Source organism: Syngnathus floridae, chromosome 14 (genome assembly GCF_059516105.1).
Source record: "Syngnathus floridae isolate MCC-2025c chromosome 14, RoL_Sflo_1.0, whole genome shotgun sequence".
NCBI classification, from domain to species: Eukaryota; Metazoa; Chordata; class Actinopteri; order Syngnathiformes; family Syngnathidae; genus Syngnathus; species Syngnathus floridae.
The window spans coordinates 9,693,940-9,711,243 of record NC_142426.1 but is presented as its reverse complement, the minus strand read 5'-3'; the positions used below and the strand labels follow the sequence as shown (position 1 = coordinate 9,711,243).

The following is a 17,304-nucleotide window of genomic DNA, read 5'->3' as shown; positions in this document are numbered from 1 at the left end:
TGAAAGTAAACTCAACAGAGTGGGATGTCTAACTTGTGGAACCCATCAGGTTGAATTTAATTCATTCTGGGTTGCTAGTTCAATTCCAATCGGTCAAATTAAAAATGAGTTTTCCCACTGGGAAATAAAATCAGCATATTAATTATTATATTAATATTACATTATCTATATTATTCCATGAATATATAACTGATATATATTAATTATTATATTAATAATTTGCATCACAAAAGCTGTGCTTTCAAGTAACATTGTCCACTGCATGCAGGGCTACTAACGACTTGTGTAGCCTTGATTGGTCGGGTCCCAGAGGTCATAGGTCTCTTCACATAGTAGAAGGCAATGTGAAACTTGGTGTTAATAAGGTGGTCTAATTGAAACAAAACTGTCACCTATAACAACGACACGAAATAGTGATAGAAAGAAAATGGCAAACTCTGTCACCTTAGTGTTCTATGTTATAAAAACTCCCATTCAAAACTGTAATTGGTTCAATATCTGAAAAACTGTTGAATTGATTATACAATCAACTATATTTTATCTCATTTAACAATGCTTCAGGACAACGGATGTGCAGGAGACATCAGGCTGTGTTAAGCACTTGTGCACTTACACACACATGCACACAAACACACACCCTCCTCTGTTGGGTGTAGAGGAGAATCAATATGTCTTTGAATGAGGGTCAGAAGGGTTGTCTGCCCAGGGAGAGCTGACAGATTTGCTCTCTTTTGCTCTGCTAAGCCCCTGCCTTCTTTTAACACCCCCCGACACACACTCATACACACAAATACCGAGATGCAGAAACACACTCATACAGATGGTGAGCGGGGGGGGGGGGGGGGGGGGGGGGGGGGCACACTACACACATATGCACAAAGATGTGACACTTGTCCCAGAGGGCAGAATTCCTCGCATTTTGCCGAGAGGGTGTGACATTAGTCGCTCTACATCGAAATGAACCCTGCTGCGCACCCCAGCAAACATGTTTACTGTGTTAGTGAAGGCAACAGAGGCCTGGCTTGGAATACAGAACATGATCAATCAGCTGGAACGCACACCATGACACTCAAATTTAGAAGAGGAAAAAGAACCACAGGTTTATCCCAAGGTGACACATCATGGATTTCTTTTTTTATTGTTCTTTGCGAAACTCTGCAGTCCTACAACATGCCATGCGGGAGCCACACAAGTATTTCCTCTCAAGGTGTGTGTGCGTATACCATATGTGCATGCATTAACATACTAAAGCAGTAATTAGTAATCAGTCAAGTAGCTAAAGACGTGGATCAATGAGCTTTTAAAACCAGTCATTTAATAATTACAACCATCAATAGTCACACACTGATTCATTATTGCACCGCACTACCCATCATTCTGCTCTTTCTCAACTGATACGAGCAGTTTATCATTTCTGAGACCTCATGTTTATGAAATGGAGCTTCATTGCATTAATCTGGCATCAAGTAGACGATTATTAATATTACTATTAGTAGTAGTAGTATTTCACAGATGGAAACACAAAACCCTTTTGCGCTAATACTGTACAAACAATAACAGAAAGAAACAACAAGGAAACTCCCAGAAGCCTTTGCAATCAGTTTCTCATGACCTTGACTCTGCAATCACTTTCACTCAACAAAGATGAAGTCCAGCTGACAGCTACAGGATCTGAATATGAGCTAAGTTGCACATCATAAAGGTGCTCCAGTGCGTTTTTTTTTGCATCCAGTATTGTGTGTGTGTGTGTGCGTGTGTGTGTTCATGCATGTGTGGCACGGATGCACAATTACCAAGCAGGCGCGAATCGATAGGTGCCTGCTGACAGATGGATTAGCACGGTAAACAGATGATACACACACCGCTAAATTATTCATCTGCTGAACAGTGGGCTGGGATTCCTCACACACTCAGTGACGGACTGGGGAGAAGAGGAGGAAGACGAAGGGGGTTGGAAGGGAAAGTTAGAAGATTAAAGATGATGAGAGGATTGCTTTACTCCTTTGAGATTCTCACAAACAGTATGTTGACTTTGGAAAAGCTCGGAGCCGGGTCTGGAACTGTTTAAGTGTGTTTGCTGCTGTATGTTCCGCTTGGCTAAACTTTCCTCTGATGCGGCTTTTAGGTATGCTGCGCCACCACAGGGTCAACGTGAAGTGCGGGGAAAAAATATTTGCCATACGGAACACACAGTCGTATTAGCAAACAGTGACACACTCATCCTCAAATTTATCCCTGTCTTTGTCTCAAGTGCGGGTAAATCCGTGATCAGTGGCTGTTCACGCCTTTAACGACACAAATGCAATTTCACACACGTACAAGTAGACGCAAGAGAATAGGTTGGACAAACCTGACCATGCAATAGGGAAAATATTTGATGCTACGGTTGTCATTGATTTTACAAATAGGTTTGTTTTCAAATATGGTGCATTATTGTGGGATTTACTTGGAAAAGTGCATTGAGCTGCTTCATTAAGATGCACAACAAGTCAGACCAATGCCAAGGCCTAATATTATTAATTTTCTGCACACCTTCACAAATATCTTGTATGCCTTAATGTTGTCTTCACAATTCACTCAGTCATTTAACGGTATAAATTATTTTTTAAAATAGCCCTGGATTGTTTCAGGTTATATTGTACATGTATATTCCCTCCCTAATAGTTTAAAATTGCTTCTATAAGGTAAGGAACTGACTTTTTTTTTTTTTTTTTGGTCTTTTCTACTTAGACTCAGTTCTGCAGTGACTTTAGATTCATTCGCAAATCATATGAGCAAGCACACGCTCTAGCATGTATGTAAAAGAACCAATATTGATTTTTTTCAGCTTTCAAAAGGACTTGGGGTGGGGTAGTATGCTGCAGATGCTAATTTGAATTTACAATTTTGAAAAAAAAAAAGGAATATAAAATAACTTGTAATATATAAGAGGTATGGCCTTTGTGAACTGACAGTACTGACAGTACACACACACACACACACACATGCACACAGAAACTGTTTGTTCGCATCATGGCTACCATCAGCAGGAACCAATCAGATTTGATGAATAATTCAAAATTAAAGAGGGTGTGACCAGGACAAGGAGGGGTAAGGCCCCTCTGCCAAGCCAGCAGGCCTTTTTGGAAACAGTTTGTGTGTGAGAGAGGGTGTGTTGCTGTGCATGAAAGTGAGAGAAGTGTGAGGGGGGGTAGAGGGTTATGGGGGGGGGGGGGTCTGTCACACTAGACTGCATCCACAAACTGGCTGCAGATTAGATTACTGAGGAGGAGAAGAGGGGAGGGGTGTCGAGAGGAAGTGAGAAGGATATAAGGACAGCGATGGAGGGAGGCGTGATGGGGAAGAATAAAAAGATGCAGCGGAGGTGTGACGAAGAAAGCGGACAAAATGAAAAGGAAACGGGTCTCGCAACTCATCTAGATGAGGAGATTTGTGAATACCATGAATCACTGCAGGCTGAGCTGTTTGCTAAAGAAGATCAATAACTTTTGGGGACTTCTGAATCAGTCGGGTGATGATTTTGTGTGTGTGTGGGGGTTGTTTTGCTCTGTGTTATCAACAGAAAATTAAGTGGAGAGATTTTTTTTTTTTTTAGACTATGCTTTAATGAAACTATGGAAAACATTACGGCTCATAAAATGTATCCACAAGAAGTTTTGGTACTTACGAAGCACGCTCACACACAGACAGACACACACGCACACACACACACATTATCTGTGTTCAAATGGAGTGGCTGGGCCAACAAAAGGATCGACAGGAAGGGACTAATCCTCGAGCCAAACCATCATTGCAACAGTGACCACAAGACTCACATCAACCAACTCGGCTTGTTTGTATGTGCCACACAGACAAGGGTAAAAGCAGGGATGGACTGTTCAGAAGAAAGATTAAAAACCTTTGACTCTTTTTCTTTTAAAGCTAGAGTTTAGAGTGGGGATATTATCAGGAAGCAGCTATCCATACGATTGGCTTTACAGAAGAGTGACAACCACTACCCTAATAGGCCGGGCTGGGTGGGCAAGTTGTGTGTGTGGCGCACAGTTGGGGACTGACAGGGAGACAACAAGGCTTTTAACATCTGGCTAAGCACTGTCAAAAAGACACACATACACAAACATGCACACACTCTAGTCGGCTGGTGAGTCCCAGTCCTAATTATTAGAACACTCTTACTTAACTTAACCCCGCCACTGGACCGTGACAGGCAGAGATAGGGGGGGAGGGCAGCCAAGGTGGCGGGCGACAGATTTTTAAGAAGACAAGAGGAAGGATGAGCGTTTCAGATTTTTTTAACCTCACACGTATCACAGCAAGGGGGGAAAAAAATACATGAGGAAAAAAATGGAACGTATGAGAATTCCAAGGATTAATTAAATCCCAATCTCCAACATGATGTTCCACTCTCTTTTTTTTTTTTTTAAGGACTCTATGTTTATCACAAAACATTTTGCGCTACATGAATCCAATGACCCAAAACAACTTTTCTCTGTGGACATTTTGAACAAAATGTCTCAACAAAGCAAATAAATTCTGCAATATGTCTGTTTTGTAACCTTGACAATTGATTTGTATTTACCTTAGTTCATTTGTCTTATTCAACTTACTGCAGCAGTGGAAAACATTTGTGCATTCTTACTTACTCTCACTTTTGCTGAGTCTGATTTTCTAAGTGACAATGGAGTACTGTTCCTTAGGTTTGCGTTTGACTAGTTGTTTGTGTTTATGTGCCCTGCGATTGGCTAACAAACATTTCTTGGTGTACGACAACTTCCTGAAGAGCGCCGGGATAAACTGCGGCACACCCGTAACCTTAAGATTCAAGATTCAAGATTCAAGAGTTTTTTATTCGCCATGTTTGAGCGTGCCAAACAAGGAATTTGACTTCGGTAAATCACAGAGGATAAGCGATTTGGATAATGAAAAGATGGATTGTTAAAAGTGGAAGGTTCAGTGATCCAAATTTGGCAGGGTCAGGATCAGTGTGCATCTGATGATAAAAACAAACTGTCCACAGCTGTCACATTGAAAATGGAGCACGATGAGGATCTGGTTAGGGACAAGGCATCAAGAAAAGATAGAGAGATATGTCAGATCCAAAAGAAAACAAAGATCAGAGCAAATGCTGGATACCATGTGCATGAATAACTGATATGTACAAAAACAGAATCCTTGCAGCAAACAAACAAATGTGCCAAGGCTGTCAACAATGCAATAATTCCAATCACACATAATTTCTATGACTTCTTTTTTTTTTTAAAAGAATCCTCCTTTTGATTGGAGCTGATTTGTATTAAAGTATTATTATATAACAATAATACCATTTATAATGATGACATGTTTTATCCTAAAAGGCGTGATGGGGACTTTATGTGTAGGTTTAGCACTTGATATGTTAGCGGCTTTAGCCAACAGCCGTCGTGTCTGCCTGTGCATTGGGGGGATTTGGGAGGGCTTTGCATAGTGCGGCCGTCAAGCATTTTGTACAGAGATGACAGAAGTGGAGGCAGAACGTCGGGATGAACTACTTTTTAAGTCATATTAGAATATTTAGTTCAGAAAAAGGAATTCCTCACACGCCTCGGATTAGGTATGAGATGATTGGTGCGTAATCACAATAAATATTGAGGTGTAAATGAAGTATATTTCCCCTTATGACGGTCTGAACATAAAACTCCTTTCTGAAAAGAAAAAAAAAAATTCTATATGTCCCTCATGGCTGATGTTTTACAAAAAAAAAAAAATCATTAATTTGCGTGGTATAGTTTCATTTCACATTATGTATCTGTTGACATCCTACTAGCAGCACTGGCTGTAAAAAAATGTTCCAGTTCCAAACCTCATGGGGTTGTGCTAAAGTGTTGTTGGGCTTTTACGCATCTCCACTCATTGAACAGAACCAGTGAAGGAGAACCCATAATTCTTTGCTGTGAGCAGAGCCTCCACACATCCAATTGCATTAGAGGCCTATGGTAAAGGTGGAGGCTTCTTCTGCCAAGACTTAACCTGATTAGATTGGGATTCAGCCGTTCCAAAAGACAGCACAGAAACCCTTTTTTTTATTACATGTTCTTACAAAGCTTTAGTGTTGTTGAACAGTATCGGTTTCTCAGTATCTAACAAATCTTATGCTACATTATTAATATTATACAAATAGATGCTTAATATTGAAATAATCTCTCCGATGGTTTTATGTACTTTAAGACTTCTTCAGTTTTCTTCTCTACTTCCCTCACATTATTTTTTTATCAGATGAGCTTTTGTCATTTATGAGTTCATGGATTCATCCCACAAAAAATAAACCTTTGAAAGAGGACTGGAAAAATAGAACAGATAACTGCAAAGGTGAATATGAATAACTTAACAAATACATGTCATTTTAGATGATTTTAGATGATTTTAGATGGTTTTGGGAATGTGTGCAAATATTTTGGCCGCCAGGGTGAAACTATGATGATGATGAATACTGATGGCAAGGAGCATGGCCGACATACGCACACAAACATGTACATGAACACACACATACTACACACGGAGTATGCAGAGTGCGGAAGGGCCAAATGGCATCCCCTTCCCCTGGTAAATGCTAATGTGACTAGTAGAGCTTGTTAGGTTGTGAATCAAAGATTGGTTGAGCCAAGTGAGATGATGACTAGAAAACATAGATGGGAATGTTTACTGGGGTGTGTGATGCAAGTGTGTAACATTCTTTTGGAAGTTGCTTTTTTAATTCAAGGGCCCCAGTTAGATTTGCCTACATGAGTTTTTTTTCTTCTTCTTGTGACATCGCAAAAAAAACATTGCATTAATTTTTTGTTGCTTATCAATGTGTGTGTTGCAAAAGGGAGGAAACTTAAATGAGGACTTACAGCGTTCCATGCGGTCCTCAGGGCTGGAGGAAGTCTCTCGGTCTGAAAGGAGGCCAGACACAGCAAAGATCTTCTTTCCGCTGTCCTCTACGGCCTTCAGGGCGCTGCTTGGTGAGCTCCCGGGTGGGATCTGAGCACCACCAAAGTCATATTCTTTCCCCTCAGCATCAGAATAACGGAGATGGGGGGAAGCGTCTGGATCCAGGCAGCCTTTGAGGCGCTTAGCTGGGGTGAAGGCAGACTGATACCCGCCTGGTGCTCCATCTCGATCCTCAGGAGAAGCAAAGGGCCTGAAGGCCCCAACGCCACTGTGGTTCAACATGCTGATTGGTGAGCAGTCCAGATTAGGCGGGGCAAACTGATGATGGAGGTGGAGGAGGGATGGAGGAAAGTCCCTGTTGGGGAAACCTGGTGGGACAGCACCTTGGCGGTGATACATTGATGCAAAGGTGTACGAACCATTATTAAATGGCAAGTGAACATCTTTCTCGACAGAAACGGGGACACCAAATGGGCGTGGTTGCTGGCAAGGAATAGAAGCATCGCGAGAAGCTTCAGCGGTGGAAGCCAAGACCATGAGGGCTGGAGAAGCCAGGGGGTTTGGCAAGTAGGAGGAACTCTCCATCTTGAATGCTGCTCTGTGGAGGTCCATGTTGAAGTAGATGAGATTGGTTGAGAAGATTTTAGGAGGAAGAGGAGGAGCTGTTTCCTCCTCAGAGAAACTGAAAACAGACCCTGTGGAAAGGGTCTCCAATAAGAGTCGTGAGTCTTGCAGGTCAGTAAGCTATCTGGCTCCGATTGCGGTTTTACTTCATTACTCTTTAGCAGAGCTAAAATCTTTAGTTCTGTAACAGGTGTTGGAATGGACTTTCTTCTGTCAGGGATGTTCTACTCTTTGCTTTATTCTGTCCGGTTGAATCTGGAGTTGAAGCCCTTTAATTGGAGTCTGTCGTGAGGGTTGGTTGTCACAGCGGGTTCTTCATCTTCCTGTGGTCAAACTGTGAAGAGACAAAACCCAAATGTTAGATTAAAGCCATCTCCTGCTTCTTCCATGAGTGTGGTATCAAAAAAAAAAAAAAAAATCACAGAAGCTGCTTCTTAGCATTTTGCCCCAAAAATTCCTTCCCACTGTTCAATCCTCTAAAGCCTCCAAAAAACTAATCGTTACCACCTTCATCCCTGATTCCCGCACTCTTTAGAAAAAAAGTTCACAAATTACATCTTTCCACTCATATTCTTTGTTGCATTCCAGCTTTATCGAATGCCTCCTGCTTGTCCTCTATTTTGCAAATCAATCCACCCCCTCTCAGAATCCTCATCTCCTCTCATCCTCCTAGCACTATTTCTCCTCCCTCTGCCATCTCCGATCACAGTCTAAGCCGCTTATTCTTACCATCTCCCAGATTTTACTGGACCGGAACCACTTGTCTCAAGATAAGAGCCCAAACATATTTTTGCCGCCCACCCGCATGCCGACAGACATATCTGATAAGAATCGATGAGGTTCAACCCATCAAATAGAGTACATACGATAAACTTTCATGCTATTCTACACTCTGTGCCATCTTTTAATTTGACAATTTTTTTCACTATCTGACCTCCCTTTTGCAGTTCTCATCTCCTCAGATAGCTCCTTCTCACCCTCCTTTCCTAACTCTCTTCTCCCTTGGGTGATTCCGATGGGTGATATCATATCAGACCCCTCCATCTGCCATCCAGGAAATCTGACTGAGTGAATAAATTAGCTGTACTTGACCTCACGACCCCAGCATCCGCGGCAACAGTCTCGAATTCATTCTCTCCGGGATTAGATCAGAGTGCTCGATTGGTCGAGCTGCCGTATGCAGACGGGCAGCCAATGAAACGATAAAATAACATTTAAGAGATGTTTATCCCAAAAGGGCAACTTGAAGGTGGATGGTTTTTTGAGCGTTAAAAAATGCTATGAAACTGCTGCGGAGGAAGACTTTGGAACTTGGTTATGGATTTAAAGGTGATATCGTTAGAAATCGGCTCTAGGTAAAACCTGTTACGATCGATTAGTAAACTTGATCTGGGCTTTGGCGCACTCACCTAACTCCAACAAGAAAACACGTGCCAAAGCCCAGGGTAAGCTGAGAGGAGGCACCCCGGGCACTGTGAGATGTTTTACATTACCGCAAGCTGATGCAGTGGTGAGAATGGCTGAGGCTAACACACTTTTGATCTGGACTGGTACCATGTGATCTCAGATTACATATCTGGCCCCCCTTTTTCAAATTCATTTTTTGACCATCCACACACCATACTAGAATTGGCTCTTTTGTCAAACAAAGAAATCATCTCTCATTCATTTTTTCCCCATCATTTTTCTACCTCTATTTTTCTTTGTCAGGTGCAACAATGAACATTTCCCCGTGTAACCTTTGAAGTAGATTGGAGGAGACCATAACATTTCTATTTCAGCTTTATCGTCATTTTCCTACAGGCCAAGAGTAGGGTCATTGTTGCATTCTCATACTAACCACAAAGAAAAAACTTTAAGTCATTTAGAATCTGCTTTCAGTGAGGTACAGGACATTCAAGATATTTCCAAAAACTGCATTTGCACTTTTGTACATCTCCCCAAAATCAAAACACAAGCACAATAACAGCCAATGCACAAATATAATGTCAGTCTGTGCCACTTACAATCCCATTTGCTACTGAGGGGATATCAGCCACTCATTGTCTGACAGCGGCGATATGCATTTTATAATAGAAAATGTCACAGGGGAACATTTACCACGCTAGCATAATTTGATTACCGTGTAGGAGAAAGATACAGCCGTCGCTGCGATATTACACTCAAGGGGTGGTGGGGGGTGGGCAATTTGTGTCAAACGTGTACTTAAAGTGACTGTTTTACCAATGTAGAAATTGCTGTGTCAACATTGATGCACCTCATCAAATGAGGATTCTATTTGTGGTGCATCCAAGATGATTAACTTTGATCTTATTACTTGTTGAATGTATCAGAAACACAAACGAAAGATTTTGGAATAGTTAACTGAAATGATCACGGAGGGATGTAATATGTGGGTCGGCTTTTTGGAACTTTCAGTTTTGATTAAAATGTTGTACACACAGATTTTTCTACTTGTTAACCTTCTAAAATGTCAGATTTCCACTCGTGGTAATCAAAGGAATAAAAAAAATGCATTTGGAGAGTGAAGTCAAGATAAATACTTTTTAGTTTTCCTACATCTGACTCCAACAAGCTACATTATCATGGCAGGATAGACCGGGTCACAAAGGACCCAGTCGTCCAGAACCTGCCTTTTTCATGGAATCATTTTGGTCTGTCAAGAGGATTACTTCAAGAGGCCAAAATCTCTGGAACATCTCTGCCAAAGAACAACATGCATGTTTGATGACTCAGGCCAAGTGCCAGTGCAGCACTGGCCTGGAGTCTCAGAGACCATCCTCCGATTGAGCCGCCTGCCGGCCAGTATTCGGTTTCTGCATGTTCCGTGACCTGTTTTTATTTTCTTCTCTTTTCCACTCTGACTCTCTCACCTGTTTTATTTGTCTAGCATTTGAGTTTCACTCCCCCAGCCACTTCATCTAGCTCATCCCAGGGGGATCCCAAAGCATTCTAAAATTCTGTTCAACTATATGTCAACAGCTATGGTGAAGCTGTTTTTAGAGGATGGAGATCGCTGACCAAAAGTGAAAGTGTCAATTTTACAAAGATTTTGAAATATGATAAATATAATATGAATTTTCTATCCTGATGTGTACCGACGTCAGAATTAAATTGATACATCGCCCAAAATCTGTACCAGCAACTTTACCTTCCCTGGCATCTCCACTTTCAGATTGATCCGAGCATTCTGCATTTTAACCACCACACAAATCCAACACATAAACATTTTATGGTGTACTGTTAACCTCTTTTATTATTAAAAGAACACAGAATACAGGTGCAGGTACTTAACATGTGATCTCAATAAATGATCACTTCTTACGTGCATTGCTTGAAACCAAGTGTGACATTTGGGGTACAACGTAGAATGACAAGAAGCCATCACACTGACCGGAGTTTCTCAAGAGTTATCACCGTCTGTTGGTTTGGTAGCAATGGCAAGACTATTTTATCACTGCTCTGCTTAGTGGCTAATAAATGTTATGGACAAATGCAACCAAACACCGAGACGCTTTCAGTGTAAGGTGGTTAAGTTTTACTGCGCAATTTCCATGCAGCTGCAAGCAGATGTAGTATTCAATTTTGGGATGGATTTGGATAGTTTGCTGAAAGTTTAATAATGCACGATATGATATCCAACCTTCAGTCAACAACTTCCATGCACAGGCATCAAAATATGACAGTAAGATTTCATACGGCACATGCAAACAGCATAATCGTGTGAGCTGGGTAATGATATTCCGTTCGCTAAATCAATACAAATTTGTACAAAGCGGGCTAACATGCTATACAGCATGTGCCACAGCTAAAGGCGCCTCGGCTTGTTGAGAGTGGAAATAATATGACGAAGCAGGTGCAAAATATCTTTCTTTATGTGCTAGCGATGTGATAAAGGCTAACATGGAATAGCCTTAGCAATAAGAAAATAGGATTTAAAGAGTAAGACTCTGGGGATATTTGGAGACACAGTGTCATGCCCTGGGCCTGGGGCGAGGATTTCTATTCATACCCAGTTCACAGGACACGAATCACAAAGCGTTCACTGACAAATAAATCATTTCTCCTGGTCACTGTACAGCAAAATCAGTATGGCCTCCAAGCGACAAGTCGCCCCGCTGCGAACGACCCCGACAAGCTGACAGATGACACCAGCGCCTTTGCTGACTGACAGGTGAGCTCGCCGTCTGCCCTTCACGAGTGCCGCTGAGTGAGCGTGTGTGGCACTCTGTCGCCCTGCGATGACTCTTTATTGCCACGTTACGTTGGCGTGCACAGCAGCGGTCACTAATCTCACAGGCAGACAGGAAGCTCGCTGTCTACTTTGAACAACAAGCTGCATCCAAGCCGATTAAATCTAACAAGGCAAAACTCTTCTCTAATGTTCCTCAATTAGGTAGTTAATGAGGTTGATTACAACTAAAGAAAACTACACTGATGACTCTTCTAGGTCAAATTTCAAGAGAAGACACGAGAATACGGTAGGTAGGGCGTGATGCTCTGTAATGAGAATCAAATCTTTACATTTACTCACCACAAGGCAGCCAAGTGTGCAATGTGGATATCATATTGGTGAAATGATCACATGCAGGGTGGTGCTTGAGTGTGTGTGTGATAGGATCAGGCTCCTTGTATCATCTCCTGTCTGGATGCCCAGCTGGCGTCTGGGAGAAAAATGATAAGTAATCCACACAGATTCTGACTTCTTACAATCGATGTGCGCCAGCGTATGTGTGTGAGTGCACGCACAACAAGTAATTGACAAATGAACGACGAAACCTGAGAGAGAGAGAGAAAAAGACACCCAACGATAGAGAAAGTATATCCGACATCCGACACAACTCCTTCCCCCTCATTAGGCTGCTTGGCTGACTTTCTCTTGTTGCCAGCGATATTCACCCCATAACAGCCCCAACAACTGCATTAGTAGTCCCTGCCGTCTCCAATGCAATCAAACCATTAAACACAGTGTGCAGATCACCTCCATGGAGTGATTTCTTTCCAATAGAAAATGACTGAACTCGAGCTACTCCTCTTTCCTGTCATCAATAAAGATAATAATTTGATTTACAATCAACTCCCAGCAGTTTTCCCTCTTTTGGGGGGACAATTATCGCATAGTCAACTTGTGTAACTAATAATAAAATTGGCAAAATATTTTGAAAATAAGTAGAGACATTTAAATAAAAAAAAAATATGTTGGACTAAGCAAGATTGCATCAAAATGCAATTTGCAGACTGCAATTGAAATGAAAAATATTAAGCCACAAAAAGCTTGCAATATTCTATTCATTAAATTAATACATCAGGCTTGATGATAGTGATTGTAAGAAGAGAAGTACAAAGTTTTGGGAGGCGCAAAGCACGCAGCAAGTATTTCCCTGTAGAGTGTGTGTTCCAGCACTTATTTACCCGTGCACGCCTTGATTTCAATTATATTCCGCTTGTCAAATTAGCTCGCGTGTGCTGCGTTTATTAACGCAACACAATAATAAAACGTACACCTGAGAGAAGGAGGAGAGGAGGGGGTTGAAGAACTCAGGAGTTGCGTATAATAAAGAATGAGGAATTAGTGCATAAGGCTTAATAGACTTGGGGTGGGGGTGAGAGGAGGGGGGGTTATCAAATAAGTCGCGAGTGAGCAATCTCTGCTTAATTTACTGTCCGTGTCATGATGGGTTAATGCGCGCAATGATGCGTCAATATGTTCCCAAATATAAGCATATTGAAAATAAGTGTGAATTTATGGAACGTTTTATTTCCTATGTCTATTGAGCAGAAACAAATTAATGGCCGTGGCATGCACGTCCATAGAAGTCTAAAAGGTTTTTGAGTATTTTTTGTCTTATTATTATTATTATTATCATTATTATACAAAAATAGTTTTAAACAGGAGCGTGGTTAGAGAAACGCACTTGCTCAAATTAGGGGGGGTTTACGCATACGGAACCCCTACCCCCTTCCACGCCCCTCAATGGACGTTCCGTGTCCTGGGATTCCAATTGAAACAAACTTCTCACTCAGCCATCGACCCGGGATAGAGGTGCGAAATGGACATTAATTTTAGTTCACTTCTCGCTGCACAGAGCATGGAGCCACGGAGATCAATGACAAGCAATAAAAACTGACTGCACGGGGTTCGAAAATAAATCATCATTTGCTGCTTTTCGGGATTTTTTTTCCTTTACTTCCCGTGCGAATGAAAGAAAAAGAAGCGGGCCGACATTATATATTATTGGTCCAAATCAATAAAATTATCGAAGTACCCCTTGAAGGAAGATATTTCAGAAAATCTTAATCGCAAATGGTTGGTTAAAAATTAATCTACATTTATTTTTATATTTCTGGATATTATTGGGCATGATTATTTATTTGCTTCGCTCAAGACTAATACACGTACATGCACAAAAATGTTTTCAAAATTTGCAGATGGCTCCTTCAAAATAAGGGGATCACTAAACCTGGAAGTCAGTTTAATTTAAAAGAAAGGCGTTGGTCTATAAATCACTCCGTCTGGAAACGTAAATGGAGAAATAATAACCTGCATGCACTGACACGCACACATCCTGACATCTTGAACTAGAAAAAACGCCACGTGAAAATGACCTTCATTATTTTTAAATTACCTCGCCTTTTTAAATCATGATTAATATGCATTAAAATAATAATTTACAGTAATTCTAGAGGTTAAGCAGATTTTATCCATCGTATACAAATATAGATCAAATACATTTGCCTGCATTTCATCAGATTTTTTAAACTTGAATTAAGAGAATATTATTTGGTATTATTGTCATATGAAATTAAAGAAAATGTAATTACTTCTTTTAATTGAAAAAAAATCCGTTCATGTGTTTCACATGAAGAGCGCAGTCAGTGAAATTGTTCACTTTCATTTCTTCTGACTTGGCCTTACATTTAATGAAAAAAATGAAACTTTTTCACAAGCCGGTCCCGGTGCAGTGAAGGCAGCTTATAACGCAGAATGCAAGCCATATAGCCTTCCGATAATAACTATTACCACACATTCAAAAGATGAGTGTCGTCTAGTCGAGTACATTTAGTTGGAAATTAAACAGGCTTGCGCGGTCGTTACAAGACAGGGTTGGTTGATCCGACAATCAATAAATCAATTTCAAGTCATCCATCACTGAAATCAAAGTAATGATCACTTGCGGCATATGCCGGTTTATCGTTTCTTCTTTTTTAAATTTTAAATGTAATGCTGTTGATGACCTCTTTTAGTGCAACTCCGTGTCCTCTTTTGAGTTTTTATAATCTAATGCAGAATTTATACACATCTACTTTTGGTATATATACTAAAAGTGACGTGCGCCGTTGCGAATAATGTTGCGGTTGAAGACCAAACACGGCAGACAATTAGGCTAAGGGAAGAGTCACCCGTCTTAAATCGATCAGTAGCTATTGCCCTCCGTTGAAATAATAAAAAAAAGTTAATTATCAAAAGAGGGAAAAAAGAAAGAGTCCATCATTTTGTAATATGGGACTATAACTTTCTTTGCTTTGTAAAACGGGGTTAGTCAAGGTGCTTTTCAACGACAAAAAAAGTGATCAATCTTATTAAAAGTCAACGAAATTAATCATCCACAAGACGCGCATTTAAAATACCCTCGAATTGTGGATCCGATAAAAGTGACAGCTTACAAAAGGGAGGTGGTTTTTAGGGATGCCGATTTTGGCTTGCGGTGCCCGGCCACGAATCTGGAAGCCCCGGGAGGCTTCCTCCGGCTTGACGCTACTTGTTTGGAAGGGGGGTGGGGGGTCGGGGGGTAAATTATAGCTGCTCCCAGTTAACAGGTGTCTCCCGACTCGAGGCCTTTGTAAGTGTACGCGTGAGGTGGAAACGTGCGCGTGCATGATTGTGACGCACCATTATTTCCAATTAATTTGTTGCAATTGTGCTAGACACTTCGCAGAAACAAACGCTATTTTGTTTTATTTTTGTAAAGGTTTTTGAATTTGCGTTAAAAAGATTTTAAAATGTTTAACAAGATCAGTAGACATTTTTATGGTCCAAAATTTGGAAATGTTTTTGATTAAAAACAGTGCATGCTGCGCGTCGAAGCCATATGTCACCATTAAAAACTATTTATTGCGCACACGCATTTGTAATTAAAAAGGTATGTGACTGCATGAACTAGAAGCCCTGCTGTGGACCAAAGGTAAATATAAAACAGTAAAATGGGGTCTAACTTTTTCATTCATTAAGGCCATGGAAAATTAATTATTTGATATTTTGTCCGAACATAACATAACTTGCCATATCCTGCTTTTCCCCAAAAACGCAATGTGTAGGCGTTAAATATATATTACTTTGTTTTTTTTTAACAAGTATTTAAATGTATATTTAGCCTAACTGTATTAGTGACGGGATGACAATACACACAACACACACACACACAGACACACACTCATACGCGCCCGCGCACACGCACGCACGCACACCATAATCCTCATCAAGTGTTTTCAGGAGAACACGTTCTCGTTTGGGAACCTGACAAGTGCATTTACGCACGCGCGCGCATACAACACAAACAAACAAACACTCACGCACACACCTAAAGCAATATAAACGGACATGAACACACACCCAGATGGTCTGAGTCCAAAGGGACACCGTGACTTGGCGTGACTTTCTCCCCTTTTTCACCCACTAGAGTTAAACGCACAGTCCGCCCTAAAAACGACTGACAGATCCTCTCCAAAGAAACAGAAACTGCACAAAAACTAACTTCCTAAGCTTTAAACTCGGAAAGTAGGCAAATAAAGTATTACTCACGTCTTCGTGGGAGAATCCACTACTTCTGTGGAACCTTTTCGATCTCCGTCTTCTTTTTTTTTTATCCTCACAACAAACCCAAAACTTTTTTGCCAAATAGCAGTAGCGGTGGCTCGTGCGCCGCGGCACCGGAGATAACGACAAGTAAAAGTAGTTAACACCTCCCTGTTAGCTTGCCCAAGGAGGACAATGTATGTGCGTAAGAGAGAAAGCGAGAGGGGAAAGAGAGAGGGAGAGAGAGAGGCTGACTTTCCACGCTGAGTGTAAAGTGGCTATCAGTAGCGCGACGTGCGCGTGCAGCCCCTCAGCTGAAACGCGGAGCGGAAAGGCGAGTGGGAGCCGCTTAGGGAGCGCGAGACACGGTGGCAGGCAGGAGGAGGTGGGGTGGAGGTGGTGGTGGTGGGCTCTCAACAGCTAAGCGTGTGAGTGGGGGTGTACGGAGAGGAGGAGGGAGGGGAGGAGGGGGGGTCCGGGGGGCAAGAGCGCACTGGAGGCGCAGTGCTGCCGCGCAGTGCTCGGGTCGCTCTATGACGCAAGGACAAGAACACGCACACAAACACGCACAAGTTGAGAACCCCCCTCCCCATCACTACCACCACCACCTTTCCTCCTATCTCGACTTGGTCATTTCAGGACAGGCAGTTTGCTCTTTTGGAAGTGTCGGGGACTCCTGCAGCAAGAGCACCTGCGCCAAAAGGTCTTGAAGATTCAAAATGGACCTGCAGCCCTCGCTAACCACTCAACATTGAAAAATAATGACAATAATCTATGGTAAAGAAACAACCGATGGAGGCTTCTTGCATATATTTTTTTAAATATGTAATGTAGTAATGACCATAAATGTGGACATACTTAACAAGACTATGATTCTTCATGCTTCAATCCTCATTTAACTATTTTTAGTCCCTTTTGCAACTGAAGCCAAATGATCACGTCTGAACTTTAGTTATCATGAGCCACAAGCAATTGTA

At 41.5% G+C, this 17,304-nt stretch overlaps 1 protein-coding gene across 6 annotated transcripts in view; it reads right to left on the bottom strand.

Moving 5' to 3' along the window:
• The window catches only part of rnf220a (ring finger protein 220a), a 101,099-nt gene extending 84,603 nt beyond the window's left edge, over nt 1-16,496 (bottom strand). For 2 of the 6 annotated variants that reach the window (XM_088397412.1, XM_088397413.1), the window contains exons 1-2: nt 16,334-16,491; nt 6,870-7,867 (exon numbers count right to left, since the gene is read on the bottom strand). In XM_088397412.1, the coding sequence (XP_088253538.1) occupies nt 6,870-7,521 (652 nt within the window). In that variant the 5' untranslated portion in view covers nt 7,522-7,867; nt 16,334-16,491. Of the gene's footprint in view, nt 1-6,869; nt 7,868-16,333 lie in introns of all 6 variants that reach the window. The other 4 variants (XM_088397410.1, XM_088397416.1, XM_088397414.1 and 1 more) reach the window with 4 other exon arrangements.
• Between the last annotated feature and the right edge of the window lie 808 nt (nt 16,497-17,304).